This window comes from Zootoca vivipara, chromosome 1 (genome assembly GCF_965207765.1).
Source record: "Zootoca vivipara chromosome 1, rZooViv2.hap1.1, whole genome shotgun sequence".
Classification (NCBI taxonomy): Eukaryota; Metazoa; Chordata; class Lepidosauria; order Squamata; family Lacertidae; genus Zootoca; species Zootoca vivipara.
In genome coordinates this window covers 10,677,672-10,693,718 of record NC_142582.1, presented here as the reverse complement: position 1 = coordinate 10,693,718, position 16,047 = coordinate 10,677,672, and the positions used below count along the sequence as shown (strand labels likewise).

General features: G+C 39.9%; 1 protein-coding gene across 7 annotated transcripts in view; it reads right to left on the bottom strand.

Moving 5' to 3' along the window:
- Positions 1-7,219: 7,219 nt before the first annotated feature.
- HYCC2 (hyccin PI4KA lipid kinase complex subunit 2) overlaps positions 7,220-16,047 on the bottom strand; it is a 43,219-nt gene continuing 34,391 nt past the window's right edge. For 4 of the 7 annotated variants that reach the window (XM_035137097.3, XM_060281784.2, XM_088674388.1 and 1 more), the window contains 2 exons: positions 13,904-14,071; positions 7,220-7,992 (listed from right to left, as the gene is read on the bottom strand). In XM_035137097.3, coding sequence (XP_034992988.1) covers positions 7,394-7,992; positions 13,904-14,071 — 767 coding nt within the window. In that variant the 3' untranslated portion in view covers positions 7,220-7,393. The remainder of the gene's footprint in view (positions 7,993-13,903; positions 14,072-16,047) is intronic. The other 3 variants (XM_088674472.1, XM_035137115.3, XM_088674515.1) reach the window with 1 other exon arrangement.

Genomic DNA, 16,047 nt, shown 5'->3' with positions numbered 1-16,047 from the left:
TTTTGCGAACGAGGTAAAACAGGTTACATAATGCCGAAAGAGTAAAAATCCTTCAAAAAACTTAGTTCAGAAGTAAACTTTTGTATGAGAGAAAATAGGGGGGGGGCTTTCCATAGCTAAACATTATACAACAGCTTTTAAAATGATTCCAATTCCTGCAGGATAATAAGATTCAAATGTTTAATGGTAAATTGGGTGTTCCTATTACAAACATTAAAAATTCAGTGACAACTCCTTTCGCAACTTGTTAAATAATAATAGAAGTCCCGCCCCAATTGAGACTTCTGTGTAACTTATACTGTAGTTTGGAAACTGCTTTCCAAATAATAGCCAGAACAAAATTACTAATGCCCTGCCCACAAATTTCTACACTAATGGTGAGACATTGTAAAAAGTATTTTTACAAGGGAACAGTTCTCTCCTTCCCTCCACCCCCCCCTCTCACACACATTCGAACACTCATGACTATTTTTCATGAACTCCCTCCCCCCAATGATCCTTAAATCAACAGGTTAAAAAAGATACACACTCACATTCACTATAAATAAAATTTCAAGTCAAAGAGAAAGTTGGGTAAACTCAGTGAAACATAGTATTTTTTACTTTCTCCAATTTCAAGTCCTGCTAATTTTTGTTTTATAAAGACTTGGGAGTAATTGTTGAACTAGGTGGACTGTTAACTGCAGGAGTCCTTATTCAGTGCCAGAAAAGGAAGAATATTGGTCCCATCTGAATTAAAGCACCAAAAAGTGTTCTACTGTCGTTTTATCTGGTACCGACATATAATTCGATGTTTAATTATTTTAATCTTCAACATCTAGCACATGAGATAACTGTTTTGAAGTAATCTTTTAAAACTAATGACAAAAGCAGAAATATACCAACATTCTACTGTGTTCACTAAAATATATCTACCTTGCAAATTAAGTTATGAAAATAAAAAAGCTTATTAACACAACTGACTTTGTTAAGAAATATGCAAAATGATCAACTACAGTATTCCTAAGCACTTTGTCTAACATTATTTTTGGAAAAGGACAGTAGGCCAGTTCTGAGAACTCTGCTTTAAAAGTTAGTCTACTGAAGACTGGACACATTTTTAACACAAATTCTTCGGGAATTTACAAAAACACACACAAAAAGTTATACCCCAACCCTGCACCCATCCTAGATATTATATTTTCTACTTCTAAATATGACTACATAACCTATTGTGATTTATGCAATTCCATCCTCAGTCCTGATAACCACAATGAATTTCAGTAAATATATATTTAAAATGGATATTATATACATAGTTTGCTCCTGCGTTTTTAAAAATTGTGATTCGGGAGTTAGCTTGGAATTTACAAATGATGAAAATGGCTAAACATACACAAACACCATGCTCTCTGGAATTCTTCAAGTTTGATGAATACATTCTGCTCCACCAAACCTAGGCATTCCCCCCCCAAAAAATATATATATATATTTTTGGGTAGAGCATTGATTACTCAATTTACTTGCTGCACATAAAGTTAAAATACTAAATAGAATTATAATCAGTGACTGCAATCCAACACCTGTAAAAATAATGTTGAGAGCCCAAGCAGAGTTTAGATTAGTTTGCTTCAAAACAGCACACAGTTTTAAAAGCTAAAGTTTCAATTGTGGCTTACGGAATGGCATCAGGTGGTGTCAGTTTTGAGTGATCCCAAACAACAAAAAAGTAACAAGCTTCATATTAATAATCTCAGTAGGACAATCTAGACAATTTTCAAACCAGTAAGTGATCTAGTTCCATTGACTCAACATGGTGCTAAACACTGATCTTTCCTTGATGTCCATAAGATACAAGAATGCTTTACTTTCTTCTAGATCTATCTGTTTTAATATTTATCTGTATAAAACAAACTAGATAAAAAAATTTAAACTGTTGGAATGAAGCAGATTAACTGGGAATCAACCCAAGCAGAGGTTTGCAAAAATAAATTGAGCCTATGGGCATTAGTTTATTTAATATATTTAATACTTGATAATGCATCAACTCAACAGTATTTGGCATGGATTGAATTTTCCCAGCTTACATTTTGAGTACTAAAAACAGTTTATAATCACAGCGTTTTCCATCTTCCTGTCTAAATCTGTAAGATGTTAAGAAACAAAACAACTGAAATTATAATTTTATCCAAAAAAATTTTTTTAAGGTTTGACCATTCTTTCAGTATGTTTTACAGTCTGTGTAATATCCTGAACTGTTTATTGTTGCAGTGTGTGAGTTCAGAAGGGGAAATCATCTTAGCTTAAAACCATGGCCAGAGGAGTAGCATTCCCCACCCTAACATGAGTATTTTCGAACCTAATTTTAATCAACCATAAAAATCTTTTAACTTACAGGGAAACACCGATAAAAATGAAAAGGCAAAGCTTAACTTTTTTTGGAGACAAGAAAATATTACGGTTATATTCATATATTGCATACAAACAACTGAGGCAATCGATTGTCAACACATGACAAATATACCTATTTGCATACACTCATCCAATAAGGGGGTGATCAGTCCTTCACCCCTGCAATTCTACTGTTCACAAAATAGTGCAAATAAAATTGTTTGAAAACATTGTGATTTTCCTTACTTCAGTGGCAAAATATATGAACTTGCCAAGCTTAAATCTAGGAAGAGAAACATTATAATTAGAGCATCTGCTATATGTATCAGACACTAACTGAATTTGCAAAACCTACATTAATACATATCCAGTGTGATACGAATTTATCACTTCCATATGGAACTTTAGTTTCATGCTGATAATCCCTTTAAGAACTGAACCAAAGTCCTGCCCTTAAGTTCACACTTCAGATGTACAATAATACACTTTCATTCTCAATATAGTGCTTAGTATTGTTTGATATCTATCCACTACATCTCACATTGTTGCCTGCAGCATGAAGCGATAGCTCCCTTACCCAATATCCAAACATAACTAAAATAAATCTGTTTGCAATTGTATGTTCACCTTTCCTCATGTATAAATCCTGGGCAAAATTAAAAGCAGGATATTATTTAATTGTGTGACTGTTCATGAAATATGCTCAGTACATAACAGTTCAGAAGTAACATTATTCCACCCTAGAGGTTTGCAAGCGAAAATTGTTGCATTGAACTATGATCCTAACCCCTCTTGCTCACAGATTTTTCCTGCAAAATCTCCCATGAACATCACATTTTCAACTAACATATGTCCTGCTCATATTCCTCCACAAGGTACCTTCAGTTTAAACACAAGATGTGAAAGTGTAAAACCACACTCTAAAAAGCAGAAGCTGTGACAATAACAGTAATTATGGGGAAAGGGCTTTAAATGGAAATACTGTTTTTGTCACGAGTTATCAGGAAGTGACTTAAAATATGCTGTAAACCGCTCGTAAGGCAAATGACAAATCAGAGTTCATTTGACAACTCTGGCCTTTCCACATCAATTCAATGCTGTATCATTTTAGTTCAATTAATTTATTGAGAAAGCACAGTGGCTCGATGAAGACCTAGTATTTCTCTAGTCTCTTAAGATGATTAAAATATTGGGAGCTCCCTCGGGGTCACATGCTCTTGGCTCCTTCCCTGTGTCCTCCCTTCCTTTTCAACATTTTGTTAGCATAGTGTCCATGTCAAATTGAATGCTCACCCCAAGTCAGGCTTTAAGCCAGCAACTGAAAGCTAGTGTTTGACTCTCTGTATACTTTTGGTATTGTATTAATATTTCTAAAATACATTATAGATACTCAAAACACTCCTGAGAACTAGTGTGCCACCAAATCCAGAAATAAACAAAAGTGGGTGGGATTTTAGCAGAAAGGAGGAGAGCGTGCAAAAGTTAGTGTGCTAAGAGGAAAGGAACACACTTGGGCTAACTCCCAAGTATCAAACGTGGATTTTAAAAAAAAAGAGTGGGGAGGGGGGAGATGTTACATCTATATTGCGCCAGTGCTTAAAAGCCCCTAAGCACCAGACAGTGCAGGTTTTCAATAGAACTTTGGAACACCATAGCATGGAGCAGCAGATACACCAACAGACGCTCAAACAGCACCAACATGGACCCGTTAAAATGACTGCTTGATACCAGCAGATGACACACAAACACACACCGTTAAGAAAAGACACTCAGCAGCATTTATCTGTTACAGAACATACTATAAAGGTCCTTGGGGGACAAGGAAAGCATACCACTTGAACCCCCAATATGGGGAAAGTGCATATTAAAACAGGGATAGAATCTGAATTGCGTCAAAAGAGGACAATAAAAGGAATTTAAGAAGAAGAGCAGCAAGCAAATATTAGATTTATGCCAGAAGGCACTAAAAACAAAAGAATCAAGTACAAGATGTTTCTACTGCACAACAAAAAAGAACCAATTTGGGTTTCAGTAGCCTTATCTGAGACAATCTCTATCCCACACACAAACATTATATATAATTTATTATTTTTTGAAATTTTAATGGGCTGAAGATACACAACTTCTTTTGGTTTTCTTTTTAATAAGCAATAAAGACTTATTGTTAAACACATTCAAACTTGATTGCAGGACTACCACCCATTGAGAAGCAAAATACGCATTTCTGCACTTTGTGTACATACCATTACAAATCAGAACAGGCTGGCACATTCTTTCAAAACTCATTTGAACATCTTACTTCCGTGTCTTTCAGAAAGAAAAAGTACAAACAACCGATTTGGTCCTCAGCACACGTCAGCCAAGGGAAGGGGACAGGATGCTTTTTGAACTCCAATTCCCATCAGCCTGAGCCAACATAACCAATGATCAGGGACAATGGGAATAATAGTCAAAGGCAGCTGAAAAAGCTCAGGCCCCCCACAGCCCTGCTTTACAATAACATACATTTCCTCTCTTTTGACTAAGATTCCCTTTTTGGCTTCATTTGTGTAGACTACATAGAGTGGGATCCTAAAAGGGTACTTCAGATGTGCCTATGAGCTTGGTTATACCCAGGGATTTTTATTTTTAAATTTCCAGTTTAATTGCAACCAGAGCTATCCCCACCATGGCCATGATTCACAATTTTCTTTTAAAAGCCCCATGCATTTCAAACATGGTTTGACAGGCGGCATGGTGAGTTGTTTACCAAACCCAAAGCCTAAGGAACTAGTCATGCAGCCTTTGGGGACCTGGCTATAGTTTCTGCTGTTTTTTTTAAAAAAGGAAGTGTTTCTATAGAACAATAATTGAGAGTGGATCCCACCAGTATGCTAGAAAATTAAGAGGTGTGATCAAGCCCCTTCACCAGTCTATGGAACATAAGCACTTTCTGAAGTATACCTTCTGGATGTCTCCTATAATGACTACTTCAGAGCCAAAAGAAGTCTAGCCGACACCTTACACACTGTTTTGTTATTACTTTGGATATTTATTAGTTGCATTTAATCACAAGTGAACCTTCCTGAGTTTCAATTATACGGGACTGGATTCAAACTAATTTAGTTGAACTCAGGTCTCAGGGAAATCAAAGCCCCACTGCTTTGAATGGGAACTAAGTGTAAATAACTTTCTCTAGATCCACCCCTTAGTATGTAATGGTTCAACATTAGTTTAGCTTCAGTAAGAACCCTTTACAGAACTGCTATAACTCTGCTATAACTTTGTACGAAACAACATTGCTATTAGGTAGGCTAGGTCCTTTTGAAAAAGTGGAATTTTAAAGTTATGAGTCAGGGAAGCAAGAGAGCAGCAGAACTGGAAGTTGTCAATTATATTTAAAAAATCGTTTTCATTATTATTTAGCAGAGTAATGGCACTTTGTAGTTCTAAATATCAGAGTCTTTATTCTCTCTAAAAAATAACCTATTGTTTCTACGCATCCCAACCTTCCTCTCCAATGTAATGAACCCAAAATGCCAGAGTTGGGAGACAGAACTTAACAGCTTTTTCTTAGATTAATAACCTGCACATTTCCAGATCAATGTACAAGGGATGAAGGGGCAAAAATCACCATTTTGCTGTTGATGTATACACAAGACTGTCCAAAACATGATGAATATTTTTCTTTAGAATAAGAAATGCAATTTAAAGCAGTGATCTACAGCATAAACGCCAAATATTGCCCACACACCAGTCACATGCATTCAAAATTAGTTTCAATTGTACGAGTTCCCAGAATATTAAGAGGGAAGAGGATTCCACCTCTCCCCTTACATTAGCTAGATGAAATAGTCACAACTGCAATAGATTAATCAAAATATAGGCAGTGAATTGTTAGCCTTCTGGGAGATAGGACTGCCAAAAACCCCATTGTTTGGGCAAAGGTTTTAAGAGGACTCAAGTCACCCATGTTTCCTGCAGCCATTGGCTCTGTTCCTGGCATATCTTTCTGGAGAACATTCTGTATTTAGCGCAGATTTCCGAGTCTATTCTGTGACTAAATTTAGTCACACCACAGCAAGCAGCCTCTCTTCATCTGCAGTTTCTTGTTCATTTCAAAGAATATCAACTTACAAAAATAGCTTCTTTTAAAAGGAGCAGTGCTGAATAGCAATTTCTAGGCAAGCCTGTGTGCTCCTTTTCTACTTCTCACTTTATTTTGAACATAATTCATCTTTCAGGAAGTCCTGGCATATAGGCAAATCAACCCTGTGTCCTGGACGGGGAAGACATGTAACATGAAATATGGCTACAACGCCATTAAAAGTGCATTGTAACCTACACTGTCTACCTACAGACCACTCTTTCTGAGGAGGCAACAACTTGAAAACGTGCATGTCTCAATTGCTGAACGTGAAGTGTTTGGGGAGGAAGAATAGAGGATGGTAGAGAGGGAGGACTGCTCTCATTTTCATGACAAAGTGCATTCAGACAGCCACCAGGAACAATGGCAGCGTTTCCCTCCCATGGAATTGATTGCACTAACTCAGAGGTCCAAAGTCCTATTAGAATCTCTGAGGCACTCCTGGTTCTAAGAGACAAAAAGTCACAGTCCAGTAGTCTTTGCAGAACTGTAGATTGAGAAAGCTAACCCGTTTCTATTTCTCAAAAAAAAGCCAAAGCTTCATTTTCATAGGGATCACATTCACCATTTCCTCCGATCTTCTCAAAACTCACAGTGTTGAAATGGGACTGATCAGCCTACAATGGATTGCACATCACCCAAGGAGAAAGGAAGGCATGGAAAAGGCATAAAGTACATCTTATACTTGCTTCACAACAACATTTAGGGAGGGCAAGGGTGGGGTGGGGGTTGGAACATGAGGTTTTATTGCTGTTTCAGTACAAAATATAGTATGACATCTAAAATGAATCGAACAAGATCACAAAAGCCAGGATTTTCACACTATAGGATGATGGTTGCTGTTGTTGCTCAACGAAGAATTGGGTAAAAGGGGAAAGTAGAGGAAGGACAACGAAGTTAAACCTGGGATATGAGTTGCATATTGAAACTTGGGGATCGGGACTGCTTGGTCAGAGGAGCTCCTGGGGAGATGACATCTTTGCCATTTCCAGCTTGGCCTAAGCGGTCCTCCTGTAGACTAATGGTCGAAAACCGATTGGTGTTGCCAGCTGCTAAGTTAGTAACACCCTCACTGCCAATACCAACTCCTGAACCCCCTTGACTGCCATTCACATAGTCAAATGATTTACTGGAAGAAGCACTAGCAGTCCGAATCAGGCTCACACTATTGGCTTTTGGCACCACCTGCCCAGCAGGCAGGCTCAGGTGTTTCTTTGTAGGACTCATTTCAATTGCATCTGTACTGAGGTCAATAGACTGGTTCAGGTACTGCTTATGGGCAGATTCCCGAGGACTCTCCGTGGATTTGGTAGGTGTAGAAATCTCCTTATCCTTAGCTGAACGCCCACTCACTCCTTTCCTTAAGCTGCCCCTTTGAGATGCGGTTGAAAGTTTGGCTCCAACTGGCTGGCTGCTCAGGGACGCCCCAGATGAAAATCCTTCATCAGCATCATTAAGATTCACAGATTCTTCTCTTCCATTGACACCCTCACCATCTAAAAACCCAAAAGAAATCAGATTGAGAAACAAAACCATGATGATACAAATTTTACAACATTTCTACGACTGCACCTAGAACATTTCTTCACAAATTTGTGTTTTATTCTGTGACTTACCTCCCCTAATAAACATGGTTAGGATTGAAAACACAATTTATTTGTTTTCTGTCAAAGCCCAGAAGATCCATACAAGGCTGAAGTCTTAAAACACACTTACTCAGAGAGATTACTTCTGAGTAAACATTATTAGAATTGTTCTGGGTGGCTATAATTTCCTACAAATTACGTTCCATTGATAATACTCAGCATCCTACTTACATTTTCAATGGTTATGGCCAAACTAGACATGCAGTGGGCATAATTGCATTTAACATGTCTATTTTCCCTTCTAAACAGCAGTTGTGAGGGGCCAACTGGGATTCAGACCAAGGCACACAGGAAGAGGGGAGTTTAATCCTTCCCTTCTCCATAGTCACAATGAAAATCACAATCACATCAAAGTTTCCATGAGTGCACACAGAAGCATCCCCTCCAGAGGAAGCATCAGCTTTCAGTGGGAAGGTAAATTCTTAGAAGGACAAAATAGACACAAGAAGTACAATCACACATTTACCAGCACACCTAGTTTGGCCCTTAAACGCTACTACCAATACAATAGAGCACTTTTACCCAAATTATCCAAGTCCTTCATGTAACATTCCTGACCTTAGAATTGTTTCTTTTATCAATGACACTGTGGTGCTACTTCCAACACATAAGCATCTAAAAATGGAAGGTACATAACCAGCTTAGACAGATACTAACCCTTTGAGATACCCAGTGCAGCCTGGCAATACTTCTCTCTCTCTCTCTCTCTCGGCTAGTTATACATTCATTCATTAGATATGATAGAGGAAGTCACTGGCTCTGTACGTCAAAACCGAACTGAACAGATCTACACCTCCTGGACCATTGTGGGAGTCAGAACAAGCCTTTGCCCTCAGTTCTGAAATTTTCAGCCATGCTCCTGGTACAATCAGTTCTTATGAGGTGGTCCAAGAGCTGCCTTGAACATTTTCAAGGTAACAACTGTTCCAAGCAACTAGAAAACCTGGCTCCTGCCAGGACTCACAGCAACCCCACTGAAGATGAGGCAGCAAATAGCTCCAGGACTAGGAGGGCATACTGAAAATAAAGTCTCTTCCAGAGACATCGTACGGGAAAAGAGATGACTGTCCTTATAGGACTTATGTGTTGAAGGAATGTTTTGGTGCCATTAATATAAGAATGCATGCTATGTGTTTTGCTTTTGTGAATTTTAGTGAGATTTTTTTAAAATAAAAAATAGCAAACAGGAAAATGGAAAAGATTTAGGAAACAAAAGCAAAATGACACGGATTAGATGCTAACTGGCCAGTTTATCCCCTGTATTCATTCCTCCTGAAAGCAATATTATAGTTCCAGATGTGCTTGACTTAAGGTAGAATCTCACTCTATTGTTTCTAGGAAAGTGCCATTGTAAATACTTTTATGGGGCTACAGCTAAACACAGGGCTCGTACTTTTTCAAAGCTACAGTACTTGACTCGCTACATGATTTGCCTGTTGTGCCAACACTAACTGCTAGAAACATGCAACACTGGCATGAAACCTCCATTTGAGGCAGTTTTCAATTGTGAGCAGTTTTCAATTGTCAGTGCTATAAGTGTGATCAATGCTATAAGTGTGTCAATGCTATAAGTGCCATATGGAAGGGTGTCCAGTCTCATCTCCATTTAGGTGGGTAATAAGGATTGCCACCTTTGGGAGCATTCCTGCATCATCCATATTGTACTATCGTTCTGTAGCTGAAGTTGTAGATTCCAACCCACTAACTGGAAATCACTGCCCTAACTCAATTTTCATAATATGCAACACTCCTCAGTTTTATCAAGTGGTTCCTAATATATCCTGTCTTTCATCTCTTCTCCTCGGTAAGATTACCATATTGGCAGATTTTTAAATCTAGTATTAAATTCAACTGTCAAGGAAAACATAACATTTTACACACTGAAGGGGTATTTTCTGTTCTTTTCTAAGCAGAATTTATTCAACTCAACTTTATAAATATTAACATAACATTGCCCTGTGAAATGCAACAAAATTAGAAACCAGCCTGTCACACATTTCCATACAATGCTTCCCAATGTATCAAAGACAACATTTAAAGAAAACGAGTCACTCTGCACATGGTATTATTTACACGTACAAAATACAAAAGCCATTTAATACATACCTAGGACAGAACACCCTGAAAACAAAAGCACCCCTTTATCAGACACAACATTTACGGTACATTCTTTGAGATCATCATGCAAAGCCAGATGACAGTGCATTTGGTTGAACAGCAGCAGCTGCCACCAACACCACCTCTCTCAAGCCTTTCTTATTCTAATGGATAGTGTGAAAGTTGCATGGAGAAGCTCCAGAACTACATGGCCAAATTTCTCCATGAGTGCAACTGAAGTCTCGTGATAATTTTGCAATGTACTCCAAATTAAATGGTTTTGAACCTGCAAGGTGGCAGACCTGCAACAATAATTGAGGAAGTAAGACCGTGAAGTATCCATTCCGCTCAGAGAAAAGAGTCAAGAGAGGCTCGGTGGGAGCTTTCGGGAGGCTACCACCATGCAGAGGACCAAGCAGCTCAGCAGTGCTCAAGAGTGAAAAACAGACAAGACAACATGCAGGGTAGTACCTTTCAAGCCAGATCCCAGACACTCCAGTGAGGTGTCAGAGCAATTTGCTTAACTAAGTTACAATTCAATATCCACCCTCCTACTTCCTTTCTGGCCTCAATCAAAACAAGGAAGCCAAGGGAAATAGACAGCTTTCTTCTCCCACAGAAAATGAAAAACAAAAGTTCTTTAACAAAGCCTAGATAGGCAGCAAAATGTCTGTCACAACGATAAAACAAAAAAATCAGAAGCATGTACTGAGGGGCAGTTTTATATCATATTGAAATATTTTTAGTTTCAATAGTAGTAGTAGTAGTAGTAATAGTAAATTTTATTTATACCCCACCCTCCCCGTCTAAGACCAGGCTCAGGGCAGCTAACTATAAATACAGTAAAAACATTCAAAACAAAAAAGAGTTGATTAAAATATAAAATATGTTAGAATACAGTTTAAAATGCAGCCTCGTTTTAGTGGTAGCCTATAGATCAAAGCCATAAGGGGAGAAAACGTCAAATATTCACCGGGGCCAACTATCCATGCTGGTCCTATATGGGCCAGCAAAAGAGCCGGAAAATTTATATACAAATCCCATATAAGGGGTTCCATTAAAAAAAATGAGGGGGGGGGTGTAAAATGAGTCCAGCCCAAGGGCCAGGCAGAACAGCTCCATCTTGCAGGCCCTGCAGAAAGATGTCAAATCCCACAGGGCCCTGATCTCCTGCGGTAGGGTGTTCCACCAGGCTAGGGCCAGAGCTGAAAAGGCCCTGGCCCTCATTGAGGCCAATCTGACATCCTTGGGGCTCGGGACTTCCAAAGTGTTATTATTTATGGACCTTAAGGTCCTCCGCAGGGCATACCAGGAGAGGCGGTCCCGTAGGTACGAGGGTCCTAGGCCACATAGGGCTTTAAAGGTCAAAACCAGCACCTTAAACCTGACCCTGTACTCCACCAGGAGCCAGTGCAGCTGGTAAAGCACTGGATGAATGTGATCCCGCAGCAAGGAGTCTCGCTGCGGCATTCTGCACCCGCTGGAGTTTCTGAGTCAGCTTCAAGGGCAGCCCCGCGTAGAGTGAATCACAGTAATCAAGCCTGGAGGTGACCATTGCATGATTCATTGTGGCCAGACTCTCCACACTATCACCTTCTAGCTTTTTTGTCCAATGGCCACAAACCACTAACCAAAACCTGCTGCTAATATCACACCTTTCCATACAGACATTACTATTCCACTTCTTGTTAACTTCCAGTACAGTGGTACCTCGGTTTTCAAATGTAATCCGTTCCGAAGATCGTTCGAGTTCTGAAACATTCAAAAACCGGAAACTCAATAGCTGACAGCTAGGCCTCAGGATCTTGTACTCAGCAGAAGCTGCATGGCATATTTGACTTCCGAGGCATGTTCGAAAACCGAAGCATTTGCTTCCGGGTTTACGGCATTCGAAAACCGGAATTTTCATCAACAGAGATGTTTGAAAACCAAGGTACCACTTTATATGAAAACTGACATAGCTTTATTTCACAAAAACCCAAGTCTTCCAACTACCATTCTTTGTAATTAAAAATGTGGAATATTAGAAATTAGCATAGCCAAGAAACAGTATTTACTAATTGTATTTTTTGCAAGACCAACATCACCAATATAAACCACAAAAATGAAAACTCACATTACAAACAGGGCTTATTTATTTTTACCCAAGCCCAAACCTGCACCACACTTTTTACCCCAGAACATCACTGCAAAAACAGCTTTGCTCAGCCTGAACAAAAAGTCAACCTCGAGTTTTCTCTGCTTCGAGCCATGCTCCAATATTCTTCCCTCCGCTTGCCATTAACCATGATAGGGTGATGCAAACTCCAAATAAAAAGTCACGTGGTACAACAGTGAAGGTCTTTAAAAATAAGACGTGTTGTGAGTGCCACATACTTAGCGACCATTTTTCAAAAGAAGATACTTGGCATGTGAGGATTTCTCAACATCCTTCTGGCCATGCACATGCAATGTTTTAGTTAGTACAAAAAAACCAACAAAAAAAAACATACCAGTTGGGACAAATGGAGAAAGGTTGAGGCTCTTATTTACTGAGCATGCTCAAACTCATTCTGCACCACGAGCTAATTCTAAAATTGCTTAACACTTCCATAATTTTCTACTGATGCCTAAGGTCTTGACTCTCCTTTACATTTGATGCAACAAAACATTAACTATAGAAGTATTTTGAATGTTAACCTTCCTTACGGCAACTGCAACGCATGTGCAGTACATAGCCTGCAAATACAATGCCACAAAAAAATATGACTTGAGTCATCAGCCATGCCAAAAAGGCTGCACCAAAGGGGTCTTCACAGAAACAGGTTCAGAGGACCTGAGGAATAGCAAAATATATTCATATAACTGTACAGCAAATTAAGCATCCCTCCATCAGGACCAAAGGGACTGTAGACGGATCATATCAACTACATAAAAAGAGAACCTCTTCCTTCAAGAGGACAAGATAATATTTTGTCTAAATAAAAAGGCACTAATGGCCTGAAGGATACCACTGTATTAGGCTATGTTTTTCACAAAGATTAGGCTGCACCTACTAGGACAACCTGGTATGAGACACAATCTCATAACTATAATTTAATTCAGTTTTAGGACATAGCTGGTCATCACTCACACAGTTCTCATGACCAGAAGATTAACACAGTCAAGCAAATTGGAAACACAGCAAGTGAAGTGTTATGCAAAAGATGCTTGATGAGGGGGGAAAAACTTTAGAAATTTGTTTAATTAAATGTTTTCTTAACTGAAATCAGGGTAAAATAAAAATTGCATTCCCTAAATGGATTCCAGATTTACAAAATGATTTTGGCCTGTTTACTTGGTGCATTCACTTATTCTGATTATTCTGATTATTATTATTGAGTTAACATGCTCAGTAACAGGGTGTTTCCAAGCAATCTCAAAGTTATTGTGTGTGGCGCTTTGCCTTATTTAAGCCATGCCAAGCTAAGTGTCACAAAGAGGTCTGAGTTGCATAGTACTAGAAAGGTTAGTTCCAAACCTGGTGCTAAGCATAAAAGGGATATGTGTATTAGAAGCAGAAGAGAATACACCTTGAGATAGTGGAAACACACTCCAGAATGAAAAGGATTTCTGCTAGGGGATAAGGAGCAAGGATCCTTCTCCAGCAACTGCCTTACTGACTTCTGCCTCATCTCTGTCCTACCCTCTGTTGTGGCTGTTGCCAGGTTGGGCTCCGGTGAGCCATGCTCAGGGGTCCTGAGCACCAGCACGTCCCCCTCTTGCTTGCGTTTGATCCCTAGGTCTGTGGAGCCGTGTAGGATCGGAGATCCGGGAATGCTCAAGTCAGCATCGCTTGAGAAGTCAAAGCCATCTGGGATTCAACATATAATATTTTAGTGCTTTTCTACTCTTTCCCTAAACATTCCACCCCAGGCAGGGAAACGAAGGTTTTGCATAGACATGGAACACAACAATAATGCTATCTGCACTTTACTAGGCAGAGAGCAGCTGGACACCATATAAATAGACATGCTGTAGACAAAGAGACCAGCATACAACATATCAATGATAAAGACACACATGACCAAGGATTTGCAAAATGGTAATACTGGTTTTAGGGTCAGGAAACCAGAATAGAAAGAAACCTCAGTGTATCAGCAGAAGGAAGCTTAATGGAGAGAAGAATTCCATTTTTAAAGTTTGCCTATTATGCTTTTCTACTCTAATATATTTAGCAATAAAAGGATTAAAAGTAATTTAATTCAAAAATAAACAAAATTCTAAAATAAACATATGGAAAGTAATTATAATAGTGTTTTTTCCAACTTCATGTTTGTTTTAGAACCAGTCTTAATTAGAAAGCTGCTCATCATTAAGAATAATGAGAAAAATCCAAAACTGGCTCAACACACAAACTGATATTCACCAATAAGGTTTTTGTTTTGTTTTTTTCAAATTTAGGGCCTGAAAATATAGTTCTGGGGACAGTACTTATTATGTAAACTTGGTGGAAGTTCTTTCTAAGCTTCTTAGTATTTCTGAAATGCCAGTCATAAATTTTGCCAACGAAAACCATATTAGTTTTATAGTTATGAATACTCTCAGTCCAAGCTCTATTATTATTTTGACATTGCTTCCCTTTTTTCAAAGTTTTTTACATTCCAAAATTGCACTCCTGGAATTTGAGACATTCAAAATTCTTAATTTTCAGAGATACTATGTAGCTGCATACTACAAACTGCAAATGAACATATTTTCAAGCCACATGAGTATGTTTTGGACAGTTTAAGAGATATGATCCAACCTACAGAATATGGAAAAGGATGTCAGAAATACATTATATTCTAGCCCTGCAAAAACAAACTGTACCATACGATACCACTTATATCACTTAAACCACGGGTGTCAAACTCAAGGCCCGGGGGCCAAATCCGGCCCGCCAGACCTCATCATGTGGCCCGCCGAGCGCCCCAGCCAGCAGGACCCAGCAGCGGGACCTTGCTGCTGAAGCGCCGCGCCGACAAAGCACCGACAAACAGCTGGGGCCTGGGGGAGGTAGAAAGGTGACCGGAGCAGCGCTGCGTGGAGCGCCCTGAGCCACAGCAGGAGAAGGAGGAGGCAGCTTGCCGGGCCAGCGCCCAGCAGCGCCGCACGAAGAGTCCCGAGCCTCTGCGACGCAGCAGTGCTCTGTAGCACTTTGAATCCTCCTCCTCCTGCCACGGCTCGGTGCCTGGAAACGGCTGCTGCTGCTGCTGAATCACAGACAAAGCACCCAGCAGCACTGCGTGGAGGAGGAGGAGGATTCAAAGTGCTACAGAGCACTGCTGCGTCCCAGAGGCTCGGCACTCTCCGTACGGTGCTGCCGGGCACCGACCCGACAAGCCTCCTCCTCCTCCTCTTGCCTCACCTCCTCCTCCTCCTGCCGCGGCTCAGCCTCATGAACGTGAGCTCAGCAGCGGCTCAGCCTCATGAACGTGCAACTCTGAGGCTTTATGCACGTCTGCTAAAACGGACACCCACTGCCTCACGCTGAACGGGACATGCTTTTTGCCCCTGGGTCCCTTCGCGCTCTTTTCTGGCGCTGAATCAAGGTGGCGACCCCCCCCCTTCCCTTTCTTTCTTCCTCTCTCTCGTTCTTATTCTTTCTTTCCCTCTCCTTCCTTCCTTCTTTATCTCTGTCTTCTCTCCGTCTTTCTTTTTCTTTCCTTCTTTATTCCCTTCCTTCTTTCCTACTCTTCTTTCTCTCCCCTCTTTCCTTCCTTCCTCTCTCCCTCCCACTCCCTCTTTTCTTCCTTCCTTCCTCCCTCCCTCCCCTCCCTCTCCCTCTCCCTAGAAACATAGGATGCT